The 22,981-nt window shown below is 38.5% G+C and overlaps 1 protein-coding gene across 1 annotated transcript in view; it reads left to right on the forward strand.

The window, feature by feature from the left end:
• exoc2 (exocyst complex component 2) overlaps positions 1 to 22,208 on the forward strand; it is a 50,762-nt gene extending 28,554 nt beyond the window's left edge. Inside the window, exons 11-28 of the mRNA XM_005802300.2 lie at positions 2,322 to 2,440; positions 6,329 to 6,442; positions 6,684 to 6,808; positions 8,365 to 8,433; positions 8,533 to 8,690; positions 8,791 to 8,912; positions 11,275 to 11,336; positions 12,285 to 12,365; positions 12,510 to 12,569; positions 13,377 to 13,438; positions 13,524 to 13,593; positions 14,551 to 14,667; positions 17,167 to 17,308; positions 20,609 to 20,664; positions 20,769 to 20,891; positions 21,162 to 21,223; positions 21,530 to 21,589; positions 21,676 to 22,208. Coding sequence (XP_005802357.1) covers positions 2,322 to 2,440; positions 6,329 to 6,442; positions 6,684 to 6,808; positions 8,365 to 8,433; positions 8,533 to 8,690; positions 8,791 to 8,912; positions 11,275 to 11,336; positions 12,285 to 12,365; positions 12,510 to 12,569; positions 13,377 to 13,438; positions 13,524 to 13,593; positions 14,551 to 14,667; positions 17,167 to 17,308; positions 20,609 to 20,664; positions 20,769 to 20,891; positions 21,162 to 21,223; positions 21,530 to 21,589; positions 21,676 to 21,769 — 1,696 coding nt within the window. The 3' untranslated portion in view covers positions 21,770 to 22,208. The remainder of the gene's footprint in view (positions 1 to 2,321; positions 2,441 to 6,328; positions 6,443 to 6,683; positions 6,809 to 8,364; positions 8,434 to 8,532; positions 8,691 to 8,790; positions 8,913 to 11,274; positions 11,337 to 12,284; positions 12,366 to 12,509; positions 12,570 to 13,376; positions 13,439 to 13,523; positions 13,594 to 14,550; positions 14,668 to 17,166; positions 17,309 to 20,608; positions 20,665 to 20,768; positions 20,892 to 21,161; positions 21,224 to 21,529; positions 21,590 to 21,675) is intronic.
• Positions 22,209 to 22,981: the final 773 nt, after the last annotated feature.

Consider the following 22,981-nt stretch of genomic DNA (forward strand, 5'->3'; position numbering starts at 1 on the left):
TTTGTTCTTGCTCACATTTTGGTTACTTTTATGTCTGTTTATCTTTGTTTACTAAAACTTCAACCTCTATCCACGTCCAGTTTTTATTTTTTTTGCCTCTCACTTTCCTCTGTTCATGAATCTTGTCATCTTTCTTTTACGTGGTCCTCTTGTTTTTCCTTCTATTTTTCCTTAACTTTTCCGCCTTTCTTTCCCTCCTTTTTTCCCCTCCATCTAACCGTCCGCTCATACTTGCGGTCGGTGCCGATTTATTATTGTTAGTACCAACCTGTCAGGATCACAGAGACCAGCTCCCGACCACATGGTAACATCTTTCATCCTGGTGCATTAGGCACAGCTCCTAACGCCCACTCAGCTCCTGTTTACCCTTCGTGTGCAGAGTGGGAGCTGGGTGCATTTCTTCGTGTGGGTCTCACTCAAACTTTTAAAAAGATGCCACTTAATGAGAAACAAACGAGCAGCTGGTTTTGCCGGATGACGGCACAAGAAATGAGGCCAAATCTCAGAGGTGGAATCAACTGACATCCCAGAGGACGCTTTAGGGACGTCCGGGAAATCAAATCTCCTTGGAGATAAATTAGGATTACCAGGATGGACTGGAGTTCAGATGATCAAAGGAGAGTCTAAATGCCTAATTCATGCATGGCTTTACAAAAACGTCATTTTATTTTAGTCACGGAAAAAATGTTCCTCTTGAATTATTTTTGCTAAATACAAATAGGTCTTTGATTTTTGTTATTTATTTATCTATTTGTAAAAATAGTATCTACTGTGTGATTCTTTGCTTGCTAAGAGTTTTTCATTCTATTATTACAAAGAACTGTTAAACAGATTTGTAGTTATTAAACTTACTTTTTTTCTCTGGTAAGATACATAATTTACCTCATAAGGAAGAAAGATATTTTTACTTTTGCTTAAAATGAAAATTTTGCTTTCAATTTAAGGGGGAAAAAGCAGAAGTAATTTTTCTGGCCCTAATCATTTCTATTGCACATCTGTACTGGACATTTCTTTTCCAAAAGCAAGTCTTTTACTCAGTGTTATAATTTTGTGGGCAGACTGCTTGGAGCTAAAATTACTTGTTATGTTTGATGCAACATTGCAAAATTTACTCTGCATATGTAGGAAATCTACAGAAACATCAGGAAACAAAATCTTCTCCAGTGAAATCTTTACATATATTTCTAATTGTTTTTCTCTATTTAAAATTAAAAAATGTCAACTATAATTATATCATATTATTTCTTATTTTACTTATGGATTAATGTTTTCATTTTAGTCATACTTATTTTTTTGCTTGTATTTATACACACTTATTTTACTTTATTTTTTTTCTCATATAAAACTTATATATGCAAGTGTTTTAGTATTTCCTTAAGTTTGTGTTATTACTTTATTTATGTCACTATGTTGAAAACAGAAACTAGTTTAGTTATTTTAATTCTTTGTCTTTTTCCTTGCCTACTGCGTGACGCAACTAGTTGTTTCGGCATCTGTCATTTTATCGCAGGATTATAAGGGTTTTTACTGGATTTTTATTTGTCTGTATTGTTTAATATGTCTTGACCATAATGCTTATTACAAAACAATGTATTACTAATTCTCAAGCATAAAAAATAAAGACAACTTTTCCAAATACTTTTTCTAAAAAAAAAAAAGTTTTTATTTCACACCAAATTCATATATTTATATTTATTATGTGTGTACATTAAGGCCAAAGTGGAAACAAAGACACATTCCGTGTTTGTGTGCACAAGCTTGGCAAATAAAGCTGATGTCAAGTTATTCTTGCCTTGGTCTAGTTGTAAAATGTTTCATTTACATGTAATCAAATTAAATCTCTTATTCTTTTTTTCCATCTACCACTAGGGGTGCTAAGCTTTCAATTTCTTTCCTCTGCAAAGAAATTGAAAGCTTCTTTCTGATTGAACATGTGTTCATGGCAATTTCAGGCCCAACAAAATCAAATTTTGTTTGTAATGCTTAATGTTGTCTATCCCCACTTAAAAGGTGTTAACTCTCTGTAGACCATTTATAAAATCTACATAAAGGCATAAAGACACTTCAAAGGATTGGGTAATCAGGCTAGAAAGTCAATAGTGCACCAGCTCTGTTTATCAATTTAATCTGACTTTACCTTATTTTACCATCATTAAAATACATTTCTTTGCTCTTATGTTGAGTACGTGCTGGTAGAACTTTTTAGATTTGGGAGATCTAGGTGGCGATCTATTGAGAGATTAACACAACAATTCAGCCATAATTCCTTCAGTCAGTTTTATTTTGTATTACTCATTTCCCTGTCTGTTTCTGCCCTGTAGGTACCTTTCAGACCTGCATGCCCCAGGGGACCCAGCCTGGCAGTGTATCTATGCTCAACACAAGTGGATCCTGCAGCTGATGCAAAACTGCAGAGATGAGTTCATCAGCGGTGGAAGAGGTGACTAACGGCACATAATATTAGTCTTAGCCTCCTATTTTGCATTTCCAATCATGTCTTTTGAGCCTAGAAGGAGCAGAAGGAAGGGAAATCCAGCTGCGCCTCCGTCACTCCAGCCCTCTGCCCACATTCCCGCTTCATCACTACCTTCCCCACCCCGTTCTGTTCATTGCTCGCGTGTTTATTTTTTCACCAGCATATGAATAAGATGAAAGCAAGGCAACGCTGGCTTCGGATTTGGGTTTCAGGGCCTGATATGTTGCCACACACACACAAACTCTCTCCTTCTGCCTCACACACAGCTTCACAGATGGATTGGAACAATTAACCCCAATTAAGCTGTTCCTCTGTTAAAATCAGCCAACAGAAAAATGTGGATGTGAAACTGTCCGCTCAGGAAGACCAGCGATTCTCCGACCACACTTCAGACACGTACATGCAGAAAAACACTGCTAGAGAGGGGGCTGCTTCACATTGTACAGCTGGAACGTAAACATGTCTAATGCTAAGAGTAACAGAGATTTCCGGGGCTCTGGCTTGATTGATTTGGGGTTTGGTTTATTTTTTTGCCTAATCACCTTAAATGTCATGGCAGACAAAAACGAACATGCAAACTAGAAATTGTGGAGTTTTTCAAAAAATGATTTGAAAAACCTATATCTGACTTTCCCATTTCTACACATTATGGAATTTTTTTTTTGTTAGCATCTAGCTTATAAATGAGGTTTAACTGAAAGGCATTGAAAAAATCTGTAGGTCAATGCACAGTAAGTTCAACTCTGGTTATAACAAACTTTGTTTAGATTTAAAGTCCTTCATCTCTTGGCTCTAGAGTAACTGGTTGCTCTTTCTGCAACCAGTTACTAGTGCTAGTGCACTTCATGTTTTTCTTAGGTGCACCAGCACAAAAGTTAGATGCATCCAGATTTTTGATTGCATCGCATTTGCAGTTTCACAGGATCACTCACTTTATAGACTTTGTCTGATAATCTGATTATTGCCTCCATGTCAGAGCACTGGTGATGATTTTAGGATGGCTGTAATAATGTTTTAATTCTTAATAATGCTTCTTCATTGCAATATAGATGTGATTTTCAACGTCTTGGTGTTGTCTTTGTCTCTGCTATGTTTTACTCAGTCCTGTCTTGTTCTCTGAAGTGAAAAAGATGCAGGATTTTTTAACAGTGCTCTGAACATATTTATTTTTTTCAGTCTTTTCACATTTGAAATTCTAGATAAAGGTTTTTATGTTTAATGAAATATTTCAAGATTTTAGTCTTGATTTGGATATTTTTGTTTTAAGTTGATGAGAATCTGTATTATAACGCTTGAGGTAATGAGTCCTGTTTCTCTCCTGCTTAACACTACATCTCTTCCCCTCTCTTTCTGTCTCTCACACACATGCGCACCAACACTCACACACATGCGCACCAACACACACCTGGTTATTGTTTACCATCTCCTCTTTTCACTCTTCAACTGTGAGAAACCTCTTGAAACGTCTCTCCACCCAGCCACTGCCTGAGCGGCCATCATCTCAAAACCACATCCCCTGACCCCAGTCTTCCTCCACGCCTCGCTCACCTTGCCACATTCACACCCCCCCCCACACACACACACACTGTCCTCAACCCTCTACTGAGCGGTGCCTCCACCATCCCTTCTGCTGGCTGCTTCCTCTTCCGCCTTGAATGACATTCAATCACACATGGCGGGGATCATTATTTGTCTTTGATGGGTCAGTTGTAAAGACAGTAGCTGAAATCATTTTCTCCATCTCCTTTGCTTCTTAGTCAAGTTTAGAGACCAAAGGCCGTTCTGGTGTTCATATCGCCCCATTAATCGCTTGCTGAATTGTTCTAAATGCGAGATCCAGCCATCCATCTTTATCAAACCATAAACGGGAACGTTTTCTGACTCGTGAAGAAGCAGAGCAGCACAAGTTGCTTTCATATGACTAAACACTTCCAGCAAACCCCATTGCTGCCATCTGATTCGAGTCGGCCCAAGTCATTTATAAACTGAGCTACTTAAACAACACTTCTGTTCCCAACATCAATACAGCTGATCAGGAATCTTGGCCTGTAGTTTAGTGATGTGTGAGTTTGCTCTGCCAAGATGACAGTTCCCAATCCTTAATGCCTTTTATTGAGATTTTAAGTGACAGACCAGCACAAAGAAGCCATGAAAAGCATCAGTTTCACATGTACTAATTAAAACCTGAAAAGAACTGTGTGTTAATACTCAGACTCTGATAGAGGGTGAAGGGTTGTCAGTCTATCACATTAAAATGCGCCTGATGTTTTTATTAGTTTAATGCCTCCACCCCAGTCTTACATCTTTTTCAGCTTCTAGCAGTTTTTTCTTTCAGAAATATTCTGCATATACCTCCATGAATCTTCCCATCAACCACAACTAATTCCTGGTCCCTTAGACGAAAAGCATTCACACTTCCTAGTGTGTTTAGGGTAAGCATACTCCAGCCAGCCTGTATAAAAGCCAAGCTTGTGAAGTGCAAAACTATTATTTGTCCTGGCAAAGGTTTCTCTGAAACTTCTCTAGAGTTGCGATCGTGGCCTCTTGGTCTGTCAGTTCCGTCACACAGTCATGTCAGTTCTTTTGTCAGTTTTTAGGGGTATCAAAGTAGATACATATACAAGTCACACTCTGATTTTCATAAAAAAAAAAAAAACATACAATTTCCTGCTGATTTATAATTGTGCACCTCTTTATGGTGGTCAATAACATATATCGAAGCATTCAACTATGACATTTTAAAATGTAGAAAGGTCTAAGTGATAACAATATTTTGACACACTTTGAGACGAGTGAGTTCATCATCTGCGAACTCGCGCTTCAAACATAAATGGGAAGTATACAAGGCATGCATGCATTATATTTAGCACACACAATTTCTAACCTCTGCATTTTGAGAAGTGACTACACAATATTGTCGTGCAAACACAAATTGAATCCTGCAGACTTCCATGTTTCCTTGTGATCCACAGCCGACACCTGGAACAACAGCAGCTCTCATGCCTGTCAGAAGACGGGGAAAACATGAAAGACAGACTCTGTGCTGCTCCATGTGGGTCGAGTGTGGATTTGCGTGTGTGTGTTAGAGATATGTTTACAGATAGTCTGACTCAAATGAGAATTTCCTTACATTTTCTAGGCTGCTGTGTTGTGTGCACAGCCATCTAAACCACAGTTGCTGCTCAGTTTGGGGGATTTCTCAATACTTGCTAACACACTGCAGTCAGTCTCTGAGTCACCGGTGCACTTTTCTCTCTCTATGTGTGTGTCAGACACATGTTTTGGAAATGTGGTCATCCGTCTCCCATCGTTTAGACAAACTCCATGTAGGCGTTCTGCAGCGTTTGCACGAACCTCTCCTGAGTTTCATTTTCACTGCAGCAGCTTTGCTCCCTTCTTGGGTCTGCTGCTCTTTCACTTTCATTCCTGTCCCATAACTTCCACCCCTCCTGCTGTTACTTTTAAGCTTTCTTCCAGATTAATTTCACCAAAGTTATGTCACCTCTGAGGTAGGACCGTGCGCCTGCCCTGCAAAGCTGCATCCGTTGTTGCAGTTCCATGGCTCTCTGTTGCCATCTAGTGGATGTCTTCTGCTGGATGTAACTGAGGACATTGTGGACACTTTAAACCCACTTCACCCCTGCACTTGCAGACCCCCATACTCTGGATAGAACTTGGACGCCTCTAAGCTGCGGGTCTCGATCGGAACATAAATAAAGACAAGACAAGGAAGGATTGTTTGGTGTGAAAACCTGCTCAGCTTATCGAGGAATGTGGAATTAGGAATATGGCTCATTTGATTATTTGCTATTTAAAGCATGTGTTGTTTTTTCTCCTCTCTGCATGGGTCAGTGGGTGCTGGCGCTCTGGATCTGGAGGGGGAAACCCGTCTGGCAGCGCTCGGCAGGCTCGGCCACTCCGCGTCTCTGAAGAGAGGGGGCAGTCTGCGGTCGGTGCGGCCCAGCAGTGAGTGTAAAATCACCCACACACAAAGTGCCGCAGAGGGGCTTCCCTGCCGCTACACTGATGTTTATGTGTGTAACACTTTCTGTCACATACAGTGCTTAGGGGAATCTCCTCTTATCAGCCAGTACAGTAAGGCCACAAACAAAAAATGTTTGTCTTCCAGGAAGGCTTTTGTTGTGTAGTCACCCACATCATGACACAACTTTGAGTTTAGTGAATAATAAGCTTTTCTTTCCTCCAGCATGGCGCTTTGAAACCCCACAACAGGTGCAGTTTGTGGAGAAACTCTCAGACGTGGTGATCGGTCAGCTGCCAAACTTCTGGAAGCTGTGGATCTCCTACGTCAATGGAAGTCTTTTTAGTGAGGTAAACACTTCAGAGTGAGAAGAGAAAGGATAGTTTAAAAAAATCAGTTTTGCTTCACTGATGGAGCAAGGCCATTTTCACCTTGGCTCTGGTCCATGATCTGCAGGTCAGATTTAAAAACAAAATAGCACTATTAAGTGCATCAAAATTTCAGTCTTTAAACATCAGTCAACAGTTTCTAAAAAAATTTAACAAATGTTAGCTTAGGGACGTGTGTGTCATTTACTTTTTGCTGAATTCAAAACTACTAGTTCCGCAAAGAACCTCCAGTTTTTCTCTTCTGCATATTTGAATCATCCATCCATTTTCTTACACCCTTATCCCATTGGGGCTGGGAGGGGTGCTGGTGCCTATCTCCAGGGTACACTCTGATCAGGTTGCCAGTCCATCGCAGGGCAACACAGAGACAAACAGAACCATTCACACACATACTCACACCTATGGAGAATTTAGAGACCAATTAACCTGATAGTCATGTTTTTGGACTGTGGGAGGAAGTCGGAGTACCTGGAGAGAACCCACGCGTGCACAAGGAGAACATACAAACTCCATGCAGAAAGACCCCAGGCTGGGAATTGAACCCAGGACCTTCTTGCTGCAAAGCAACAGTGCTACCAACTGTGCCACTGTGCAGCCCTATTTTAGTCAGATATATTTAAAAAACAGAAAAGAAAAAAATTGTTCCCATAGTGGAAAAAAATCAGGTGTCATAGCAACAAGTTAAGGTAAAGGGGAACCTGCATATTCACCCAAAAGTAAAATGAAAATGTATGCATAAAAATAAGAATAAAAGACTACAATAATGACAAATTCAAAACATAAGAACAATAAGACAGTGCAGTTATTGAAAAATATCCTATTTGGATCAAAAGTAATATGCACTTTGCTGGTTAATTTAGAGAAGACAAATATGCAAGTTGTGCCTGGATGTACGTATATGTGCATTAAAAATATCAGACTATTTACAAGAAATAAAAAAAAACTTCAAACAAGTGGGATGTGAAAATAACAGCAGAGTTGAAACTTAAGTCTAGATTTAATAAACTTCTGCTTCTCTTTTGCTAATTTTTCATCCATCTGACCAATTTTCTAGCCCCTGCTAAAGACTTGCTTTCCCACAGGATGGTTCTGCCACCACCATGTTTCATGGTGTGTTCAGGTTGCTGTGTGGTGTTAATCTTCACCCACACAGTGTTAAACCTGTAGATTCTGAGTTTTATGAAGTAAATTTGTGACCCCTCTGATGTGAGAATGCGTTGTGATTCTCCATTGACAGCTGGAGGATGTTGCTAGGGATACATGTCTAGTGATGGGCTTGCCATTTTTTGCAGGGTTTCCAGGAATAATAACATTACCAAGTTTTTCCCCAACCTGAGCCTCAAAGGATGTTTACAAAACTAGACCAGTATAGGCTTTGTGATATCCTTGAAAACTCTGTAAGCTGTTCCAGATGCAAAATGATGTAAAACTCTATATTTTCCCATACTGATGAAGCAAACTGAAAATTTGTGTTCCTGTTAGTGGTTATCTTCTTTTCTTTTTTTCTTTTCTTTCAGACTGGAGAGAAATCTGGCCAGGTGGAAAAGTCCAAGAAGAACGCCAGACAGAGACAGAATGACTTCAAAGTATGAAGCTTATTCCACTTAGACTTAAGCTTATTTTGTAAGGTTTGTTATCTGGTTTCTAGACCAGATATTGATTTGTTTTGTTTTTCATTTTTGTAGAAAATGATTGAGGAGCTGACAAACAGGCTTGTGAAGCTTATTCGCGGCGCTCTGCTCCCCACCACTCTACCGCAAGGAGAGCTTCAGGTTTATGGAGGCTGGGAGGACAAGACAGAGCTGACCGGAGCCTGGTTCACACAGATCATCCACACTGTCAGGTTCTCACTCCAAGTTTTTTAACATCTGCCCCCTCTCCGCCACTTTGTTAATGACTGGCTTTGGTCATCTGATCTGATGATCTTTGTGCGTCTTGCCCAGGGGTTGTCACGAGGCGCTGTCCACTCTGGAGATCCCGAATGATTTGCTGCAGGTGATCCAGGATCTGCTGCTGGACCTGAGGGTCCACTGCCTGATGGTGACTCTGCTCCACACGTCAGAAGGTGAGACATTGTCTGCTGAGTGGAAGCTGTGGGAAGTGAATGGGGAAGTATTCCCCATTAAACCATCTGCATCTGATCATGTCGACTTCATCTCTGAAAGAGGACAAAGTTTATTTTTATTACACTTTGCAGATTTTTCTGAATTATGGGTTGGCAATTTGCTCTAGTGTTTACTTCAGCTGCTGTCCACATGTGCACTTTACTTTAACCACTAAAATAAAACTTTAGAACAGTATTTTTTTTCTTTTTTAGGAAAAACACACACAATTATCACATCATGAAATGTATTATAGCAATAATAATATACAGTACAGACCAAAAGTTTGGACACACCTTTCTAATTCAATGGGTTTTTTTTATTTTCATGACTATTTATAAGGCAAGAAATCCCACTTATTAACCTGACAGGGCACACCTATGAAGTGAAAACCATTTCAGGTGACGACCTCTTGAAGCTCATCAAGAAAATGCAGAGTGTGTGCAAAGCAGTAATCACAGCAAAAGGTTGCTACTTTGAAGAAACTAGAATATAAGGGGTATTTTCAGTTGTTTTACACTTTTTGTTTAGTGCATATTTCCACATGTGTTATTCATAGTTTTGATGCCTTCAGTGTGAATCTACAATGTCAATACTCATGAAAATAAAGGAAACTCATTGAATTAAAAGGTGTGTCCAAACTTTTGGTCTGTATTGTAATTCTAGATAAATGCCTCCAAAAAAAGATGAGAATTGTCTTAATTATTATGCTAATGCTTTTAAGACCAAAATAAAGAAAAGTATTCATGAGTGTTCATTTAGGTTTCTACACGAGTCTAAATTCACAAAGAAAAATATAAAAATAACAATTATTTTAAAAACTACTGCAGGAAACATTGCATGTACAAGACACCTGCCAATTAAGACAAGTCAGATATTTTTGGAGTCCTTCAGCACAGACTTGCAAATCCCATTTATAATGGGATTCTTGCATGTTGACTAAGGAATATGCTGAAGTGGTTTAAATACATATATTTAAAAGAGGAATGAAACAAAAAAAAGCATGAAAATCAAATTGGCTGAGTATGTGATTGAATACTTAGAAATCAAATGTGCAAAACAGCTAATCTGTTAAAAGCAGCAGCCATGGATAATGGGTCAGTGATTATCCAGAGTCCTGAAAGATGAAAATGCTGGAACTTCAACTTGGTTTCATCTCAGTGAACGTTTAGGATGAGAGTGTGGAGAACAAACATCACAGCAAATTTCCTCAGCGATTAATGATTTTTGGGGACACTTGTAAGAAAAATGAGCTAGGCATCCTTATCAGTCAATGGAGATGGGATTTCATGAGGATGAAGAGATTTGTCAGAATAATTAATTTAATGTTTTCTTGTGTCTAATGTGTGTATGGTGGAAAGTGGGTATTTTCATGCTCGATTGGGATTCATCAGTTTGGATGTGATAGTGATGCTCAAACTACAGAGGGACTGCAGGGCAACAGAGGAAATCAAGTTGTGTTAGTTGATCTAGCATAAAGCTACAGGATGAACACATGTAAAGCACTTTCTGCCCACAGTTCAGTATGGCAGGGGATCTGTGATGCTGCGGGCCTGTTTGTCTTTCAAAGGGAACCTTGTGAGAGAGCCAAACACAAAATGAACCCTACAGGCTATGAATAAAAATCCGGTGGCCTCTGTCTGTAAACTAGTTTGTCAATATTGACTTAGTTTATAACACTGGATGATTTTTCTCCACTAAATGTATTTCAATTATAGTAAAATAAAATAAAGGTTGCACATCTGGGGAAATCACTTTAAAAATGCAAACTTTATTGCAAGAAAGTCTTGAAGAAAAACCGATAATTTATTCTCATTTTCATATAACACTTGTGTACAGTAGACCCAAAATACAAGGCAGAATTTAAGGAAGTTACTTAGAAGTGAAGAAAATTACTGTTGATTGATGTAAAGCAGTAAGAGAAATCTCCAAAAACGCATTTATTTTCTAATAAACCATCTGAATTTAACTGCATTGATTTTCTTGCTGGTCAGGATCTTTTTACCTCCTGCAGCCTCCAGGGTTATAATGGAGAAAGTGTTATGAGACCAAAACCAGACATGTTCAGTTTCACTTGTGGTTAAGTATGGTCATTTTGAGAAGAGTGACTGGTTTTCGCTGAACTCCTTACACCCGTGTCACATAACACCAAACAATCTGAGGTCTCTACAAAAAGGTAGATTTTCTTTGACATTGCCTGTTTTTTTTTTCAGAAATACACAACATTGTCTCTGTTTATTATCGTTCTTTGTAAATAAGGGATTCTTGTACGGCAAATTGTTCAATGGTTTGAAGTCATTTCTGCATTGCTTCTTCCCCGTTTAGATGTGAAGAGGCTTGCCGAAAAGGAAGATTGGGTTGTAGATAACGAGGGAATCACCAGTCTGGTAAGAATGAGTTACCACACCAAGCAGTGCTCGATCTTACAGAACTAAACGTGATAGATATATTCCCGCAAACACTTAGATAGAACTAACTCGTAATTCAGTACAGTCTTCTTTACTTTATAAACATTACCCTGTTTTTTTGTTTGTTTGTTCTTTAATATTGCTATGTTTTATTTATTCATTATATCTAACAGAATCTAATCTTATCTAAATCAGATCTCATTTCATTTAGAATTAGTTCAGGGGCTTTGAATTGAATTGAGTCATTTTGTTACTTGCAAAATCAAAAACAGATTTTATGCAATCATCTTCCAATAAGAATAATATATCATATTGTATTAGATTGTCTGAGGGTTAGGATTAGGGTAGAAGGGATAGGGTTAGGGTTAGGGCTTCAGAAATACCTCATTTTATCTCCTATTTTTATAGACTTTATTAAGGTTGATGTCCTAAAGTTTCTACTCTGCTCAAGACAAAATGGCTATCTCTCATTTTTAAGACATGGAAAAAATGTATACAAGTGTTTCAAGTCCATAAAATTTACAGAAAAAGGAAAAAAATACATAAATCCTTGCCACATCCATAGGACTTAACAGCATAAGTATCTGCCAGGTGCTTATTTTCAGCCACAGTACAGGCCAAGGGATCCTAGCGTCAAATCTGACTCTGTAGCATCGTAACTGTCTGAGCATCTACATCACATAGTGTAGAGGAGACAAAATGGTCATGGTTTATCTGTTGTTTATTATGTTGTGAAGCACTTTCAGTGGAAATCACAGATCAAGCTGAAGAAAAGAGAACTGACACCCCCTTACATAATAATGTACTGACTCTTTCATTTTAAAGTGACGTGCACCTGCTGCCTGGAAATTAATCTGACTTGCATTTATTCTTCAGCCCACGATTCTAAGTTCTTCTCGCATGTTTTGTCTCGTATATTTTTTGCAGCCTTCAAAATTTGAACAGTGCCTGGTCCACATGCTGCAGTCACTGAAAGAGCCGCTGGAAATCAAAGCAGGAGAAATCAATGTAGGTTTTGAAATGAGTGAAAGCGAAGTTTGAAATCCTTCAAAGCAAAAGGTTAAAAATCCCATCTGACTGATTTTTGTCTGTGCTTGACAAATTATAACCACTGATTTAGTTACTTTAAGCTTTATTTCCTGTATCTGTCAGGTTCTGCAGTTAGACCAGGTACAGGACAAGGCAGCACAGCTCAGTGTGAGCATCATGAAGGTAAAGTGTGATAGAAAACATCTGCAGACCTCAATAATACATGCTTACTTTTATTAGACTCTTTTATTGTGTGATTTGAGGAAGTTTCCCAAACAGGAGCCTCAGATCACTGTGTGCACTTTAGCTAAAACCCACTCTAGTTTTCATTATTCTGAATATTCTGGAACAAAATCCACGCATGCCAAAAGCATTTTTGTGTTTTTATTACGTCATGCATGTCCACAATTGTGCATACATGTATAGATTTACATACATCTGCATGAGTCCTTGACATTGTTTCCTTTCTCAAAATATTTATACTGAAGATGTTTTTGTTTTCTTTTTTTTTTTTTATAAAAATTTACAAATAGGAAATTCCCAGTAGACCCAACCTGCAGGTTGCACCCATAAAAAAACCTATCATGGTTATAAAGTGATACAAATGGATGATCTAAAATAAAGTATAAGCTGCTACATGACACCATATTATATTTGCCTTTTCTGCTCGCTTCTGCCAATGACTGCTGAGATGGAGGTTTCTCAATCCTTAGCTGTTGACACAGATCAACTTTTGTTGACAGTATTGACCAGTTCCACCTTATGGAATTAATTTGAAATCACAATTGACACAATGGAGACAAAACACATACAATGAAAACAGAACTTTCCTCTGTTTGTTTGTTTTTTCTTCAATGTGCAGATCTTTTTTTCCACCACTTTTTGGTTTCAAGACAAAGTGGTCGTTTTCATTCATAGTAGCTAATAAGACTGAATTTCACAGCTTTGATGTTTGTGGAAGTGATGTGGATCTCCATGTGTTCACCTTAGGTTTTTATAAACTGTTTGGAGCAGCTGAGTATGAAGGCGGATGCAGACTTTGATGTATCTCAGTGAGTATTTTGAAGATTCCTTTTCTCAGTTTTTTAGTGTGTATTGTGGTTTCCTCTGAAAAAGAAATGTCTCCTCTCTGTTCAGCAACGTTTCAGTGGACCTATCCTCTCCTGATCGGTTTTCCAGCATCCAGGAGGGATTCATTCCGACATCTGTAAGCAAATTATTATAGTTTTTACCGAGCATTCTTGATTTAATAACCTCAAGTCCTACAGCCAGCCTGTGCCTGGTAGCGTCACCCAAGCGTGGGCTCGCTATGTAACCCAACTAGACAAACACACGTCTCAGTCACTGGAACCACAAAATGTTATCAGGCTGTTTCCTGGTTGTGGACAAGCAGCAGATACGTCCTTGTTTCCTGTAACTTGGTTGAGTTGTTGGTGGAGGGGTAAAATGCAGGGGAGGCGGCTGGGAGGAAGAGCAGGGTACGGGGTGCTTCTGGTAAAGGGAAATGGAGCAAGGTGCAGAAGGGGTTTCCCCAGCCCGATGTGAGCAGCGGGAGTTTGGCAGCGGAGCTCTGGTGATTGACCAGAGTCGAGACGGATTTCACTCATACAATATTTTGGTGTTTTTGTTTTGAGTACGACTTGCTAAAAAGCATGTGAGGATGTAAACCAGACAGCCATTAATAGATATCAGGTTTCTGTAGCCCACTGTAGGCTCTTATCGCTGGAGCATGAAAAACAAACGTGCTGCGAGTGACGCCACATTTCGTGGTTGACACACTACAAGCTTATCACTCAGTCATCTCTCTGTTTCTAAGAACTAGTTTTGGTTATTTAATAAATTTGTATATCCATTTTTACTGTTTTGGAAGGTTATTGTGAGTTTGTGGAAATTAAAATTAAAAACAAATGAGGGAGGGAGATTTTATTGAGTTGATAATCTTGCTTGTTGTATGCAAGATTATCCTGTATAATCTTGCATACAAAACAACAAATCTTGTATTATTAAAAAATAAGTACCGATTCATTTCATCCAGATAGATACATATAGATTGATAGATAGATGAATGAAAAGTGAGTAAAATGTTCCAATTTTAGTGTAAAGTAAATGTTTTATCTTCTTTGTAGAACATGGAAGTTAAAATTTGGGATTGTTTTGTGCATAGGAGCAGCGCCTGTTGATCATCCTGAGTAACTGCCAATACCTGGAACGGCACACCTTCCTGAACCTGGCCGACCACTTCGAGAAGCACGGCTTGACAGGGACAGAGAAAATCAACCGGGTCAGTAACCAAAACCGTGGCTCCTTTTTAGGATAGGCATCAACTGCAGCATAAGTGCTCTGTACTCATACATTCATGCTGTTATTCTTTTAAGTGGTTTGCTGAGGTGTCTGTAGCAACAAAGCTCTGATCAATGAGGTTCTGTTTCTCAGCAGAGTGATGACTCTTAATCAAAAAAGGTCAATGTCATTGTCTTTAAAGCTCATTTTCACATTTTCACCACTTTTTCTTCACTCACTCAGACACAGTCACACAGTGGCTCACAATGACTAATGGCTGAATCACAAAGAAAATAAAAGTTCGGTTGGTTTTCCAGTAAAAACAGTTGATCATTATTTTCTTTGAAAGCTTGAGTTAGAACCTCATTAAGATGTTAAAATGATATGGGTGTTAGACTGCTCTTAAAGGTTAAAATAGCTCTGAAAGTGCTCTGAAAATCCCAACTTGCATCTGGAATAAGATTGTTGCTCTGTGTAGAATTTTATCATCATTAGCATATCTCTGATCAAAAATAACTTAATAAAATGCACAGGTCACATATATAAATTTTGATAGTTTAGCATTAGTCATTAGAACGCATTTGCAGATAAAATGTTATTTCACTTGTTTCAGAAGTAAAAATTAGGAAGTAACATTAATATAAGTTTCAATTTACAAAACACAACACATTTCACACTGATTAGTTATCAAACAATAAGACTAAAAAGCAATGGCTGTTTGAAAAACTAAGTACACTTTTATGGCTTCAATGGGATTTAAAATGAAATGGTAGCAGCAAAGTTTTCATCACTTTATCATCATCAATCTGACTTCCACTAACGGGCAGTTTTGGCAGGATGGATGGTGGGAGTGTAAGGTAAGACACTGTTGTTATGTTGCCACTCCCTACTATTTGAAGTCAAACAGTAAACACTGAGAAGATGGACAACATTTTAGACATGTGCAAATTGTTTGATTCCAGTAAATCCACCCCAAAGTTTGGTTAAATCTTTAATCTCATGATAAAAAACTAACAAAGAAATTGGAATATTTGAAGGAGAAAATCCATGTTTTCTAAAAAAGAATGTAGTAGGACGACTTTAGTTTGCAAAGTTGCATTGAATGAACTGCAGTGTAATGTTTGGAGAAAACCAAACGGCAAACACCTCGTACCACCTGTCAAGCATAGTGGTGAAAAAGAGATGATGTGGGTTTGATTTGCAGTCCTGGGTAAATTGCAGTCATTCAGTCTGTATACCGTAGCATTCCAGCAGTAGTTTGTCCAACAGCTGAAGCTTGGTCCAAACTGGTTAATTATCTGGACACTGATCTCAATTATAGCAAAAAATCTACAACACAATCACTAAAAAGGATCCAGTTGTTGTTTTGGCCCAGTCAAAGTACAGAGCTCAAATCGGCAGGAATGCTGTGTGAGATTTGTTTAGACGCAGTTCTCCCATTTAAGCTTGGTTTCAGTTTAATGTGTGTTTTTTTATACCCATTTTACAATCTGCAAAACACATATTTTATGTGTACCTACATAAAATAAAGTATAATACTTTATACGTGAAATTTCAGGACAGTGGTTACCAACCATGATCCTCAGGGACCATTGTCCTGCATGGTTTAGATGTCTTCCTGCTGCTTCAAACTTGATTTAAGTGGGTGATTAACAGGCTTCTGTAGCTCTTGATGGCATTCAGACGAGGTCATGCAATCGTTTGTACCAGGTGTGCTGGAACAGAGACGCATCTGAAACATGCAGGACATCAGTTCCTGAAGAACCACTGCTCTAGAGCAAAAGGAGGGGATGGCTACATTCACAAAGTAGGCAAATATGACCCATCTGACTTCTTCTCTGAAAGTTCCAATTCTGATCTCTCAATATGAATCAATCACTTCAGTATGTGGTACTAAATCTGATCTATATCCGATTATTTTCAAAGCATCTGCAGTCTGAACTGTCATGTCTCATTATATCATAATTCTGCACCAAAAGAAGCCAACATGATAAATCATAACATACACAATGGCTAAAAATGATAAAATATGAAAATATAAAATAAGTCTTTGTAAAGCGCATCAGATCATAGTCACCCAACTTCTAGCTCCATCTACACATCCAAATAGACTTCTCTACAGAGGTTGCAGTCAATCTTCCATGACAGATCATTGCTATTTGCTGTGCTTTCTTTTGTCTTATGATCTTGTGATAATACTGTCTACTCCATTGCTGAACTTCAACTTTAAAATTGATCCATAGTCAGTGTGCAGCATGTATTATTACTTCTAGAAACAATGCACAAAGACATTAATGTTCTTCTTCTGCTCATGCAGGTCGCTTTAGGTTTGTAAACCATTCACACAAGAGCCTTAATTGCAGTTGCGTCATTCAGTGTTAAGAATGACCACACAAAAAAAAATCTGATTTCCACAAAAATATCTGAATTGAGCATCTAGACCTGCTCTGTGAACATAGCTTTGGTTTTAGTTCATTTCCATCTGTCTGTAACCTTGCAGGTGAGTGTAGACGCCATTCGGGAGTTGGACGGCAAACTTTTTGAAGCTTACATTGAGAGACGAGCCGATCCAATCGCCGGTTCCTTGGAGCCCGGCATGTATGCTGGATACTTCGACTGGAGAGACTGCCAGACACCTTCAGGTATTAGATAAGCTTCTTTGGTTTGATAAAAGTCAGGATTAAAAGAGTTGGGAATTCACCCAGAGCAACCACCAACTGACCCAGCATCATTCATGAGCCGCCAAGAGCCATGTAGCATGAGAACTTGTCGTCTGTGCTCTGATCTGTAGATTTGTGGTTCACATGTGTCATGTGTGGAGTACAAGTCTTTGATGGCTTACTGTAAACATCATTCTGCTGCTCTGTCTGAAGCTCTGATGGCCTTTATGTTGGATCTGTGGGTGTTTGCAAAGGTTTACTTTGACATTTCTGTTACCAGATGAGCTCCAAACTCAGGTGGAATGAGAATGTAAAATACGTGGTTTACCTTAAACACAGGCTATGACAGCATGAGTCTATTGAATATTTTAGGTGGGATGCAGGCAGATTATCACACAAAATTTCCTAATGACAAGTTGGGCCCTGCACTGGTTTTTTGCAGCCTCTAAGAGTTTGTATGCCTGGGCCACATGTGAAAGCGGAACATTTTGGACACTAAACCACCGTTCTAGGATATGAGACTTTCACTTGTTGCTCTTTGTGTGGGACTCCTGTAAGCGTGTGGGGTGCTGCAAGGCATTAAAAATCCGGTTTCAGTACTTTCTTTCTGTTGCTGCATTTGGCTGTTTCGCTGTCAGAGTTCACTGGATGTTATATTTTCAACCTACCATATTTGCACATTAACCCCCGGCCCCAAACCGCATTGAATCTTCCTCAAAAAAAAAAAAAAAAATTGGCAAAAACACCATTGCAGTTGCAGCTTCTTATGCATTGCTTCTACATATTTGGCTGCTTGTTTTTGCTCCTTTTGGAGAAAAATGAATGCATTCAAAGCTAAATTATCTCAGTTGGTCACATGTGGACTGGTGATTCAAACGTAAGATTATTTGGATCCAAATGTAAACTAAGGTATTTTTTTATTAACTGTGTGTCAGTACAAACTAATGTACGGTAAGTCAACTGAATACCTGATATTTACAAATCTTCTTTTAAGGGCTTTATTAAATGTTTCCAAAACAATTCTGCATGCCTAACCAGAGCAAAACAGTCTAATGTAGGAATGTAGTTAAACCTAGGTAACATACAGGGTATAAACCCTTTTTTCCCCACTTACTGAGGATAAATGACACTGAAATTTTTGTATTTTAGGTAAGTTTGATTACCAAAATTGTTAGTAATAAGAGAGTAATTTTCCTCAGTCAAGAGTCTGCATATACATAGATTACTATGCATTCAAATAGGTTGGGGAAGCCCACATGATGACATCATGGCTTTGTAAACGCATCACCATTTGTGTCCCAGATATGAACGTTTTAGTGTGAAACATATCAACCTCAGAACAAAACCATAAGGCCCTGTGAAGATACTAGCTGAAGTTAAACGGAAAGTCGTTTTCCAAAGTGAAACATGTCTTTCCTCAGCATTAGCTGGAAAGCCACTCGAAGAGGAAGAAAACATTACTGCAAAAGTAACATAAAAAGATAGATTGACGGTTGCAAATGCTTTTTGGTTAAAGACAGTAATTTATGGAGATATGTCCTCTGCTCTGATCAGAGGAAAATTTAATTGCTTGGCCATTGCTACCTGTGAAGGGAAAAATGAAAGCTTGCAAGCTTCATGTTGTGGGGGGCTTTGCTGCAGAACAGACTGGTACTCCTCACAAAACTGCTGGTGAAAAGCAGCAGATGAGGAAGAAATTAAATAAAATAGGCGTATATCACAACTAAAATCATCATCTCAATATTTACCAACATTATCGCCATCGTAAGATTCTATATTGAGTAACTCTACTTTCATTGGCTCTTACTGAAACTGATAACTGTCCTTCTTCAGCAACTACAATCTTTAAAGTGCAATGTGTGTTTTTCTTCTAACTTTTATTCTATTTGTGAGTAACAAAGTGGAACATTGCTGTGGGGTTTATATATTAGTATTTTAACCTCAGAGGAGACCTAGCACAAAAGTTCCAAAATAACTGGTAAAAGCAGTGTAAGGGTCTTAGATATTGAGATAGTTCTGATCCTTTCTTTGTTGTTCTTTACTGAGTTACTTTGCTAGAAGATAGTTGTGACAATACCGTCCCTGCAACTTCCTGCAGTGCATAGCTATAAAGAACATTTGCTTAAATAATTTTAAATGATAAAATTCAGTCTCAGTACTTGCTTGGGAAGAATCTGCCAAATACAGAACCTTGCAAAAATAAATCATATTTCTATATGCTTTACACATTTGTAACAACATTAAAATAAGGATGTATTTTACAGATTTTTTTTAATATGACAATTCAATGCAAAGCAACTCATACATGTGAAGTGAAAGAAAAGGTGTAATACATGGTTTTGGACATAGTTTACAAAAACTATATGTAAAACACTTGTATTCAACCTTGTTTTCTCTAAAACTACAAAATAAAATGAAATATAATGAAATCTATAAAACAGATCAATGATGAAGTTGTATAGAAGTTTAAAGTAAGGTTTGGTTATCCTAACAATGACCTAAAGTGATCTGTTTGACTAAAACAAACTTTTGCAAACCTTTCTGTCCTGTGATATTCTGTGGATATTCATTTAAAAATATTCATATTTTTAGATGAATATCATCATCTAAAAACAGAGAATGAAACAACTGTTAACCCAAAAAACACAGGTGTCCATCTGATCTAACAGAATTTGAAAAGAGTGCATTACTCATAGAAGCAGCCAAGAGGCCCATGGAAACTCTGGAGGAGTTCAAGAGATCCACTGTTCAGATGGAATTTTTTGACAATTATTAGTCATGCACAGCATAGATCTGGTATTTAGGTTACAGTAAAACTAATGGTGAAAGGCAGCCAGCCACAAGCCATGTAAGAAACATGCCAAACAAGGATTTATGAATGTGCTTCTGTGCGAAATGCTGTGTTTGGTATAAAATAAAACGGCAAGTCATCCTGAATACACCGTCCGACGGGGTGCAGTATTATGATGTGGGATTGCTTTCATTAAGCAGGACCAAAGTCCTGCTTAATGTCAAGGTTAATGTCAAGATGGTTGAAGCAAAAATGACAGCAGTCCTGGAAGAAAACCTGATCCTGACTGCTAGAGACTAGACTTTGGTAAAGCTTCACCTTCCAGCAGAATATTGACCCTAAGCATCTAGCTAGTGCTGCAATAAAATGGTTTATATCAGTTTATTTATGTGTTTTAATTCATGTATGTTATTTTCATTTTTGTATTAATTGTTTTTGCAATATTTTGCATAATGTATCCCATTTTCACTTTTTACTGCCTTCTCCCAAAGGTGTAAGGAACTACCTCAAGGAAGCTCTTGTAAATATCATAGCCGTCCACGCTGAGGTACAAACGCTCTTGCCCACACCCACTGGCCCTCCTTCCCCTATACACCACAAACTCTTTTTTTGTCTCCACTTCTTTATGAAACTCAACGTTTTCTGCAACAGGTCTTCACCGTCTCAAAGGACCTGGTTTCCCGGGTTTTGTCAAGAATTGTGGAATCTGTAGCGGACGAGATGTGTCGCCTTATGCAATGTGTGTCATCCTTCAGTAAGAACGGAGCCCTGCAGGTACACACTAAAATACACACACGTTCTCACAAACACAGGTTTAGCTGTTTGTCAGTCATATAGTAAGACCCTGACTCATAAGTCAACACCACATTTGTGGGGGGATCCACCAGTCGTTTCTGATAATGCCACATTTCAGTTCATCTGCTAACTGCTGTCAGTTGGCCATGATGGCTAGATTTCATGTTCGCTGGCTTTTATTGTTCTTTTTTTTTTTTTCAAACCTAACCTCTCACCACCATCCTTCACCCCTCCCTGCTTCACATCCAGGCTCGACTCGAGCTCAGCGCCCTGAGAGACGCAGTGGCCGCATACCTAAACCCTGATAGCAAGTGAGTACAGCCCTCAAACATGTATAGCCAGTGATTTATAGCCTTGCATGTCACAGGCATAAATCCTAACAGTCGCACATCCCTCACCTACAATCCCTATTTATGTTAGTTGGTGGGTTCTGGAAAGGAAGTGAAAGTAATCTGGTTCTGTTGTGTGCTTGCTGTGTGGTGTGTCTTGTGTGTTCATGTAAGTAGGTCAGTGTGCATGTCAGGATACATGCATAGACTCGCCCTGAACTGTATTCTCTGGTAATAAAGTTTAAGTAAACTTAACTTTTTTTTATAAAATGTGTTGTTTTTTTTCAGCGCCAGCTTCAAGCAGGCGTTGGACTCGCTCCCTCAATTGCACAGCGGGGCTGATAAGAAGTGAGTTCAATTCAAACACCGTTTCTGTAAATGCGTAACAGTTTACAGACTGATTTCACACATTTTGTGTCTGTTTTGGTCTCCAGGTTACTAGAGGAGCTGCTGAACAAGTTTAAGAGCAGCATGCAGCTCCAGCTCACCTGCTTCCAGCCTTCCAACATCCAGCCCATCAAGAGATAATCTCAGTCCACCTTCTTCTCCACAACCCTGCATCGTCTTGTAATAACCTGTGTGCAGTCATCTAATACTGCAGCTATTATCTGCTCTCTTATAGCTTTATCATTTACTCATATCTGTTTTCTTTTCCTCTGCATCACTTTCAATTTCTGCTTTACTATGATAAACACAAATGTCTGTAAATCTAATCTTGAAGACACTAAATGAGTGGATTTCATTGTTACTGTGCAGGACAGTCCCATCTCTGTTGGTTATGCTAATCATGCCTGACTATAAATGAGTTCATGTGGGGATCTTGAGTGTTTGAGAAAGCACTGGATCATTGGCTGGATGCAGAGTCTCCTCTCAGACCACACTAGGGTCCAAATCAGGATTTATTTAAAGGATAAAAAGTTGCTGTAGTTTATAATTTGCATTAATAAAAGAAACCTACACTCCATAATGGTTTGAAGTTGGACGGTCTGTCAGATAAAAATATCTGTTGAAGGTCGAGTTGCTAGGATTTGACATCTTTATCGCTTTGCCTTTAAACTTTCGCCAACATGAGTCTTTCATATTGTGCAGCTAGAAGTTTACGCATATCACGAGCATAAATAGCATATTAATTTAGATGTTTTTAAAAAACTGTTCTAAAACCAAATGGAGGAAGCAAATTATTAAAAACAGCCTTTGAACTAAAACAAGCTGTTCATCAGCTGTTATTTAAAACCAAAAGAAAAAGTTTTAAAAATGTACTCTGTCGATGATTACATATACATTTGTTTGGTTGATGCGAGTGTCCAGTTGGCTAGAGAGAACACTGCTCCTCCACCGTGTTAGAAGTGGCTTCACAAAGGACATCTATGGTCTACAACTGGTCTCGATCTCCAAAAGTCTCCAGTGGCGATCAGCAGGACATCCAGGATGAAGAATCGGAAGGACAGTATCGTCCTGAAAAACGTCCTTATATGGTAGGTGGTTTAAAAACCGCAGTCATCAATGCACAAACACCTCAAGTCAAAGCAAGTTTATTTGGAAACCACATTTCAGTAACAAGATAATTCGAAGTGCTTTGTATGATGAAAACAAAAGAACATATTGCAGTAACATAAAGGAAAGAAAGTTGGAATACAGACTAAAATTAATGTTTGACTTAATATTAATGGAAAGAAACTCCAAACAAATTGGGTTTTAGTCTTTCTTTCTTTAAAAGAACTCAGGGTTTCAACATTCTTT

The sequence above is a fragment of the Xiphophorus maculatus genome, chromosome 9, assembly GCF_002775205.1.
Source record: "Xiphophorus maculatus strain JP 163 A chromosome 9, X_maculatus-5.0-male, whole genome shotgun sequence".
NCBI lineage: Eukaryota > Metazoa > Chordata > Actinopteri > Cyprinodontiformes > Poeciliidae > Xiphophorus > Xiphophorus maculatus.